The 10212-nt window shown below is 37.2% G+C and overlaps 1 protein-coding gene across 1 annotated transcript; it reads left to right on the top strand.

Moving 5' to 3' along the window:
* Positions 1–5638: 5638 nt before the first annotated feature.
* On the top strand, positions 5639–9761 carry EPUS_09389 (uncharacterized protein; the record flags this gene model as incomplete). Its single annotated transcript, XM_007804257.1, has 3 exons — positions 5639–7220; positions 7306–7614; positions 7708–9761. The coding sequence occupies 3 exons, from the start codon at positions 5639–5641 to the stop codon at positions 9759–9761; spliced, it is 3945 nt and encodes a 1314-aa protein (XP_007802448.1).
* Positions 9762–10212: the final 451 nt, after the last annotated feature.

Below are 10212 nucleotides of genomic sequence, written 5' to 3'. Positions count from 1 at the left end.
TATAGCATAAGACAAAAGTAAGAATACCTAGTAAAAGGAAGATTAATATAATAGTATATTAAGTTAATTAATCTACTATTATTAGATTATTATTCTAGCCTATACTTATAAGCTAGTAAAGTATAATCAGTATAAGAATATATCTAATATATTAAAGCCTTTTTATATAGCATAAATTATAAATAATAAAAAGACCCTAGTAAGTAATATAAATCGTCTTTAATTATATATTATAACTATATCTTAAAACATTATTAATCCTGCCTAGATTTAGTAGTATTAAGATAAAGAGATATTAAACTATACTAATATTACTTATAAGATTAAATTTTTAGTATAAGAGATTACATTTTACTTAGATTATATATAAATTATCTTTGAGCGAGATCTTTGTTTAGGCTTATTAGATATCCTAATTTATCTATTAGATAAACTACAAGATAACTAGGATTCTTATTAACCTAGATGCTTGTTTCTTAACAATCCTTATAATGCTAGTATTTTAGTAGGCGGCTAAGAGTAGCTCTAAGAGAATATCTAAAGAGAGCCTGAATTACAATATTTAGTACTTTGACGAAACTAAGAGGAAGAAGATAAGTTATAGGTTGTTTAGTTAGAATTCGCCTAACAGTATAAAAAGTCGGTTTAACAATTCCTGAAGTATCTTATAGTCTTGATTTATAAAGGTTCAGGACAGCTAGCACATTAAAAAGAGAGTTTCTAGGGATATAATAGCAAAATATTGGATTTATAAAGCGGAATATTTTCGTTTATAATAGTCATGTCCTGTTTCTGTTGACCTACTATAAATTACTAAGTCGCACTTATGTATTACAGTACCTAGCGCGTTTCTTGCTGCCTGAAGTTAGGTAACTCCTAGTCTAATTCTTAGTTTTAATCTCTTATTTAGTAATATTTCTATTAAGAGGTATTAGTACTTATTAACGTTAGCAAGTATCTATAGAGTAATAGCTTTAGTATCTGGCCTAAGGACAAGATGACTCAGATCATCAAGAGCATAAGCTAGTAAGCCATTAAAGAGAAGGTAAATATATAGTTATAAAGACAGATCTTAGTAGGCATTGCTATTAAAAAGTTTAGTAGACTAATATATAAAGCAAACTTAGATCTTTCTAAGGATAAAGATAATAATCTTAGCAACACCTTTATCTTAAATAGTTTTAGCAAGACTATAACTAACGTTTTTTACTATTAAGTAGCTTATAATATATAGATTAGAAATTATGCTTATAAAGGGACTATTAATTTTAATTTAGGGTTAACTAATACTAGACTATAAAAATATTTTTGCGCTAGTCAAATATAATACTAACTCTATTAATTATGACTAACTACTAATCCTAGTATTACTAGGTATTACAGACAGGCCTCCTTATTAAATCCTTTATTAATTAAATAAGTTATACTTTAGTAATAACCTTATTATTATTATTATTATTAGAGCAAGCAAACTATACTCAAAATATTATAATAGCTTTATCCTTAAATAAAACTAGCTTAGTTTAAGACTAAGAAGCAGGCTTAATTAATTAGTAGTATTGTAATAGGTTATACAGAAGTTATTAATATCTTAGGAACTAGCGAAGAAAAGAGCTTATTATTTATATTACTAGTATATCTATTATATGCTATTACTATAGTAGTAATAATATTATTAATTGCCTTAAAGACTAATATTATCTATTGTTGTCTTAAGTTAAACATTACTTATTCTATCTAGAATTAGTATACTAATCTATAGCAGTATATAGGGTGCTTATTATTATTTATTACTATTAAGAAGGTAGTTTCCTGCTGCTTTTGAACCTTTCTAGGCTAACTAGATATTAGTAAAAGCTTAAATTAACTAGTCTTTAATAAGAGCTACTTAATCCTGACTATATCTTGCTACTAACCTAAAATAGCCTTAGTAAAGAAGTTATAAGAGTATTATTATTAGGTTATCTTTCTAATAGCTACCTTCTCCCTGCTAATATAGGCCTAATTTAAATAACGTTTCTTGCTAGCTTAGCCTTATATTATTTGATCTTGTATCTTTTGAAGTAATCTTTATTACTATGTCTAGCATAGTAGTCGCCTAAGAGACTTCCTTAAGTATATAACCTGAGGTATCCGGACTGCCTTATAACATTTTAAGGAGGAAGCTACTACCTAAGTAATCGTCTACACTTAGAGCTAGGGCGAGACTAATCAGGTTAGCTAGCGCCTATTATATCTTATATACTACTCTGATTCTAATAGTAGTAAGGAGAAAGAAGAGGCTTTTAAATAGTGGTGATAAGGGATGAGTAAGGTAATTGTGGCGACTAGTGCCTTTGGCATAGGTATTAACTACCCTTATGTACAAGCGGTAATCTATATAGGAGCTCCTTAGGACATAATTAGTTTTGCTTAAGAGGTCGGGCGTCTAGGGCGTGATGGGTAAGGGGGAACTAGTCAAGTCGTGTTGCTATATTACTAGCAATTTAATATATTACTCTCTTATATAAAGCCTGAATTTTAGACATTGCTTAAGCTAGTAATGCAGACCTATCTAGGGCACTGCTGTTGCCTAGCTGCAGTATTAAGTCGTTTTCAAGATAGAGGTGAGTATATATAGTATTATTCTCGTAAGTAATGTCATTAGTAGTACACCTAATATTAGCAGTTTAGCTGGCTAGAAAAGAGGCAAGACGCAGACCATACTACGTATTAGGATAAGGATAAAGAGAAGAGTACTAAAGAGACTTAAGGAGCAGGGCCTGAGGGAGGAAAGGTTAGTAATAAGTTAGAAGAGACAGACAAGGGCAGTATTAGCTAGCTAGAAGAGGAGGTGTTAGCTAGGTTAACCTGGCTCTGGCTATATTAATAAGACAAAGAAGGAGGCCAAGATTAATTAATCTAATGACTTTAAGCGCTATAAAGACGGTACATAATCTGCTAGCTAGCTAGAGGAGGCAATAATAAGTGACATAAGCTAAAGGTGTATTAAAACTATATAAAGTAGAGGTTCTTTTAGGCTAAATAGGAGGCAGTAAAGCAAGGGAAGAGAAAAGGAGGATGATTAAAGGCCTATGTAATATGCTACTAATATAGTAGTCTATAAGAGATCTATATATAGCAAAGGCAAAAGGGGTATAAGTTTTAAGATATAATGTTGCTAGCTGTATAAGAATAAGGTTTAATATTAGAGCAGATTAGTAGGGCTAATTAGGAAGTATGCTTAGTAAAAAAGTAATAAATAGATTAGGTTAAAAAGGAATGCGAGCTCTATAGGATAAGGGCATATTAAGGGGCACAGATAGTAAACTAGGTGTTAAGACATATACTAAAGAGTATAAAAAAATACTAAATAAGGATCTATCTTTATAACTAACTAGACCTAATTTTTAATTATGTTAAAAGAAAAAGTTTCCTTTCTAAGTTAAGAGAACAAGACCTGATTTACTTAGAGAGAAGTATTAAAGTTAGACATTATAATTAGATTATAATATTAAATTATTAGGTTTTAAGAATCAGGTATATAAATACTTAGCGAATTTAATTTTATAAGTTAGATACTATAAAACCTAAAAATATAGTTTATACTTATTTTGTTATATATATTATTAATATTTTATTATAGATTTAATACGCGTTTTATATTAGCTATATATATATTTTTAGTATTTGTATTTCGCGTTATTTCGCTTAATATAGCAACTTTATATATATAAATATATGTTCCTTATACTAAATTAGATAAAACAACTTATTATTTCTATACTAATCTATTAATTAATTAGTATAATTTATTATATACTAATAAGAGGAGAGATAACTAAGTAATTAGCTTTATAATCAAGTAATATAATATTTATTATTAGGTTATAAAAAGACTCTGGTGTTAGGACTTAACTAGTTAAGACAAGTCTTAAGTAGAAGTCAGGTCTAAGAATTAGGTTAATAAAGCAAAGGGCATAAGTATAAAGTATAAAATGTCTTTAACTTTTAGGTATAAGCTAATAACATGAGTTAACTACAAAGACCCTAAGCTATTTAAGGGAATAAGCATGTTTATATAGACTAGGAAATCTGTGCTTATAAATGCTTACGCTTAGCATCTTAGATTATAATATTAACTAGGTAAATCTATTTTATAATTCTAGAGACTTTATTTATAATGCAGACCTGAATACAAGTCTTATATATCTAGAGAATAGCTATTATAATAATATATAAGAGGGTATTCTGTAATGCTAAGCTAATAGCTAGACTTGGATCTTATATTAGGTTACATAAATATAAGAGCGCTTTTTATATTCTCGGATTAAAGTTAATTATATTATATTATAGCATGTTGCTTTTATAATTAACTATAGGACATGAAATGTAGGGCTTCCTGTTCGCTTAGCTATACTTAAGCTATATACCGGCTAATTAATAGTTAAGTAGGTGACTACTAGGAATACTAGCTGTTAATTATTTTGCTCTTTTTTACTGTCTTAGTATGAGATTACGGCTGATAACGAGGTCTCTATCTATATATAGTGTTAGTTATAAACCTTTTGTTTAGCAGGGGAGCTTAAGGGCCCTATCACCAAGTATTAAGCATCTGATTAAGTGATATACTTGGATAGAGTTTATATAATTCGTTGTAGGATCTAAATCAGGGTTCTACTTAATTTAATTTAGTTAATTTAATTAATTTAATTACTTAATAAATTATTTAATTCTGTGCTCTAGTTAGTTTAATTTGGCATTTGTAAAATTGTTAATTTAGTTAATTTGTATATATAAAAGATAATTAGGCTAATTGCAAGCTGAATTAGCCAGTAAATAATATAGAAATTAATGTAATTAGTAAAGCTATCTTTATGCTTAATGCTAGTGTTAAGCTTATTGCCTATTTTAGTAATATATGTACGTGAGAATAAAATATTTATTGTTCTTTGCAAATTATAAATCCTATACTAAAGACTAGGGACTAACTTTGACCACGAATTACTATCTAATAAAACATTTCTATATACTCGGACCTAGCTAGCTATATTTAGCGTCTTCTATTCTATCTCTAATATAATGTCTAATTCTATAAGATTATTATTAAGTCTATTTCTAGAAACTCTGTCTGACCTAAGGTCTTTTAGAGTAGGATCCTTTATTTCTATAGAATAAATATGTACTTTAACTCTAATAAATGCTTTTTTAGTTATTTAAGCTCGGAATCCTTGAAAGCGAACTCGAAATTATGTTTCACCTTAAGCAGAATCAAAATAAGCACGAACTTTACTTATATAGGCTTATAGAAAAGAGGTGATATTAGAAAACAGGTCTGATATATAACGTTATTAGGAATGTAACATCTATTAAGAGTAATATATTAGTACTTTAATAATAAGTCTAAAAGAGTATTTATAAAAGAAACATAGTATTAGATTAAATAGCGAAACTCCTTCTTTATCCTAACATTATAAAGCTGCGTAAGGGTGACCCTTACACACACAAATCGACGGTCTTGGCGTTCAAAAGTGCTAGCGCGGGTGACCATTACATGGGTGACCATTACACACCAAATTCTCTGAAGAGGTGACTTTGTCAACTACACACTCACAAGTATATCAAATCTATTATACTTGATTGAAGATTCATTCAGACGATGTCTTCTACCTCTTCTCCAATTTTGAGCTCTTCAGCTTCAGTGGTTAACGCGCACGTTACGATATCACCGGTCACCTACCTGCGGGCGCATGCTGACCTTGGAGTACTTCTATGTACTGAGCACTGCTCAGGATATACTCTTCAGAACTATGGTGAGCATCTTAAACGTGCTCATGGGGTCAAAGGCCAACTCAAAAAGCGCATCCAAGAATGGGTTGAGGCGCAGCATATTTCTGAGCGGGTCACACAGCCATCGCATTATCAGGCGCCTCTTCCCGGCCTAGCAATTCTAAGTGGATGGAAGTGCAATATAGATGATTGCATGTTCTTGACTCAAAGCGAGCAAATCATCTTCAGACATGGCAGTTCAGAGCATAATCTGAATTGTAAACGACAGCAGCGAGAAGGTGATGCATCCTTCAAGGTTCAAATGCAGACGTTGTTCACCAAGTCTCGAGAATATTTTATTGTCGATCCTATGTTGAAACAGCAACCACTTCCATCAATCTCTTCTTTGGCCGTCTCTACTTTGCCTCTATCAGATCACTTGAGGATAATTAGAGTTTCAGATTCAGCCGAGTCTGCTGGCAGCCTTCTGAGTGAACGGTTCTGGTCTAGTCAAGAGACTTTTAAAGATAAGTACCGTCAAATTGAGGAGCCAGTACATACCTCTGAATTGTCTCCATGGCTGCGGCTCTGTAAGTATCATGAACATCTCAGTGGGATTGACGTCGACTTGATCGCATCTTCGCGTAGTGTCCCCAAGTCCGAGGCCGATGATGTATTTCTATATCATGTCAGTAAAGCAGTTGAGAGGGTTCTTCAAGCTGCATCTGCTTTGATTGCAGATTTGCATCATGTTGACGCCCGACGTCTCAACACATTCCAACCTGGAACCTTGAGCCAAGATCCGCTTGAGCACCTCCAAGAAGAACACAGTCTGTCGCATTACATTTTAACCTTTACCAAGTTAATCTGTTATTTCTGTCGTGTGATCAATGGCCATTTTAATCGTAATCTATTTGAGATTACTTCCCAACAATACACTGCCCAAGACTTACTTCGAGAGACAGTGGAATCTTATATGGATTTCCTATCATCCAAAGCCCAATCGACGTCAGATCAGAAAGACGATGACTCTAGTGAGAGTATCTCTCTAGAAACCCCTGACGACCCAGAACATGAAGAACAGATTGGGCAGCTAAGACAGGAAATCAACCGACAAACGCTGAAGCTCTGTACTGCACTTGTGCAACATCCAATCTCGACCACAGGGACGCAGACTGCCATCTTGTCATATTGTGCTATTGCAGCATGGGACGAAAGTGAGAACACCTGGCGAAAGGAAGATCAGTGTGGTAGTACATTAAGCCAATTGATCTACTGTTGTCAGATCATTATTCTGGCCCATGCTCATGAGCTAGTAAGGTGTGGTCAGCATGAGAATGTGTCCAACGCATTAAAGCCCCTCTGTGCGGCGTGGATTGTGAACGACGAGAAGACCCCGGTGAGTGACATGAACCGTCTTCGACTGTATGCCATGACTGTGTCCCGAAACACCGTCAATCCCGAAGACCCTAGTGAGTAATATGAATTGTCTTCGACTATATGTCATAACTATGTCCTAAAACACCGTCAATCCCGCCTAGATTTAGTGGCATCAAGATAAAGAGACACTAAACTACGCTGGCATTACCTACGAGATCAAATTTCTGGCGCAGGAGATCACATTTTACTTAGATCATACGCGAACTATCTTTGAGCGAGATCTTTGTCTAGGCCTACCAGACATCCCAACCTATCCGTTAGATGAACTACGGGACAACTGGGATTCTTGTCGACCTGGATGCTCGTTCCTCGACGATCCTCGCAATGCTGGCATCCTAGCAGGCGGCCAAGAGTGGCTCTGGGAGAACATCCAAAGAGAGCCCGAATTGCGACATCTGGTGCTTCGACGAAACCAAGAGGAAGAAGGTGAGTCATAGGTTGTTCGGTCAGAATTCGCCCAACAGTATGAAAAGTCGGTTCAACGATTCCTGGAGTATCTTATGGTCTTGATTCACAAAGGTTCGGGACAGCCAGCACGTCGAAAAGAGTTTCTAGGGATGCGATGGCAAAATGTTGGATTCACGAAGCGGAACGTTTTCGTTCACGACGGCCACGTCCTGTTTCTGTTGACCTACCATAAATCACTGAGTCGCACCCATGCATCACGGCACCCAGCGCGTTTCTTGCTGCCCGAAGTCGGGCAACTCCTGGTCCAATTCTTGGTTTTGATCACCCCTATCCGGCGATATTTCCACCGGGAGGTGTTAGTGCCTGTTGACGTCAGCGAGTATCTATGGAGTGGTGGCTCCGGCATCTGGCCTGAGGACAAGATGACTCGGATCGTCAAGAGCATGAGCCAGCAAGCCATTGGGGAGAAGGTGAACATGCAGTCGTGGAGACAGATCTCAGTGGGCATTGCCATCAAAAAGTTTAGTGGACTGACGTATGAAGCAGACTTGGATCTTCCCGGGGACGAAGATGACGACCTTAGCGGCACCTCCATCTTGAACAGTTTCGGCGGGGCCATGGCCGACGTTTTCCACCATCAAGCAGCTCACAGCGTACAGACTGGAAATCGTGCCTACGGGGGGACCATCAATTTTAATTCGGGGTTGACCGATGCCGGACTGCAAGAATATTTTCGCGCCAGTCGAATGTGGCACCAACTCTGTCAACCACGACCGACCACCAATCCCAGCATCACTGGGCACCGCAGACAGGCCTCCTCATTGAATCCTCCACTGATCAAACGAGTCGCACTCCGGCAACAACCTCGTCGTCACCGTCGTCGCTGGGGCGAGCAGACCGTGCTCGAAACATTGCAACAGCTTTATCCCCAAACAAAGCCAGCTCAGTTCAAGACCGAGAAGCAGGCTCAATTGATCAGCAGTATCGTGACGGGCTATGCGGAAGTCATTGGTATCTTGGGAACCGGCGAAGGAAAGAGCCTGTCGTTTATGCTGCCGGTATGTCTGCCACATGCCGCCACTACAGTGGTGGTGGTACCGTTGGTTGCCTTGAAGACCGACATTGTCCGCCGTTGTCTCGAGTTGAACATTGCTTATTCCATCTGGAATCGGCACGCCAACCCACAGCAGTATGTGGGGTGCTCATTGTTATTTGTTGCCATTGAGGAGGCAGTTTCCCGCCGCTTTCGAACCTTTCTAGGCCAACTGGATGCCAGTGAAAGCTTGGATCGACTGGTCTTTGATAAGAGCCACCTGATCCTGACCGCATCTCGCTACCGACCCAAAATGGCCTTGGTAAAGGAGTTGCGAGAGTATCGTTGTCAGGTCGTCTTTCTGACGGCTACCCTCCCCCCGCTGATGCAGGCCCAATTTGAACGACGTCTCTTGCTGGCTCAGCCTCGTACCATTCGATCTTGTACCTTTCGAAGTGACCTTTACTACCACGTCCAGCGCAGCAGTCGCCCAGGAGACTTCCTTGAGTACATGACCCGAGGTATCCGGACTGCCCTACAACATCTTGAGGAGGAAGCTGCTGCCCGAGTGATCGTCTACGCCCAGAGCCGGGGCGAGGCCGATCAGGTCAGCCAGCGCCTGTCGTGTCCCGTGTACTACTCCGATTCCGGTAGCAGCGAGGAGAAAGAAGAGGCTTTTGAACAGTGGCGACGAGGGACGAGCAGGGTGATTGTGGCGACCAGTGCCTTTGGCATGGGTGTCGACTACCCTCATGTACGGGCGGTGATCCACATGGGAGCTCCTCAGGACATGATCAGTTTTGCCCAAGAGGTCGGGCGTCTGGGGCGTGATGGGCGAGGGGGAACCAGTCGGGTCGTGCTGCCGCACCACTGGCAATCCAATACATCACTCTCTCGCACGGAGCCCGAATTTCAGACGTTGCCCGAGCTGGCGATGCAGACCTATCTGGGGCACTGCCGCTGCCTGGCTGCGGTGTTGAGTCGTTTTCAAGATGGAGGTGAGCATATGCAGTATTGTTCTCGTGAGCAACGCCATCAGTGGTGCACCCGATGTCAGCAGTTTGGCCGGCTGGAAAAGGGGCAGGACGCGGACCACACTGCGTTTAATAGTCTTAGTATTCAAAAGTGCTAGCGTAAGTAATTATTATATAGGTAACTATTATATACTAAATTCTTTAAAGAGGTGACTTTATTAACTATATATTTATAAGTATATTAAATCTATTATACTTAATTAAAGATTTATTCAAATAATATCTTTTATCTCTTCTCTAATTTTAAGCTCTTTAGCTTTAGTAATTAATATATATATTATAATATTACTAGTCACTTACTTATAAGTATATATTAATCTTAAAGTACTTTTTTATATTAAGTACTGCTCAAAATATACTCTTTAGAACTATAGTAAGTATCTTAAATATGCTTATAAAGTTAAAGGCTAACTTAAAAAGCGTATCTAAGAATAGGTTAAGGCGTAATATATTTCTAAGCAGGTTATATAGTCATTATATTATTAGGCGCCTCTTCCTAGCCTAGTAATTCTAAGTAAATAAAAGTATAATATAGATGATTATATATTC

The sequence above is a fragment of the Endocarpon pusillum genome, assembly GCF_000464535.1.
Source record: "Endocarpon pusillum Z07020 unplaced genomic scaffold scaffold3152, whole genome shotgun sequence".
NCBI classification, from domain to species: domain Eukaryota; kingdom Fungi; phylum Ascomycota; class Eurotiomycetes; order Verrucariales; family Verrucariaceae; genus Endocarpon; species Endocarpon pusillum.
Note: the sequence above shows the minus strand (reverse complement) of the source record. Positions and strands in the feature narration are given on the sequence as shown.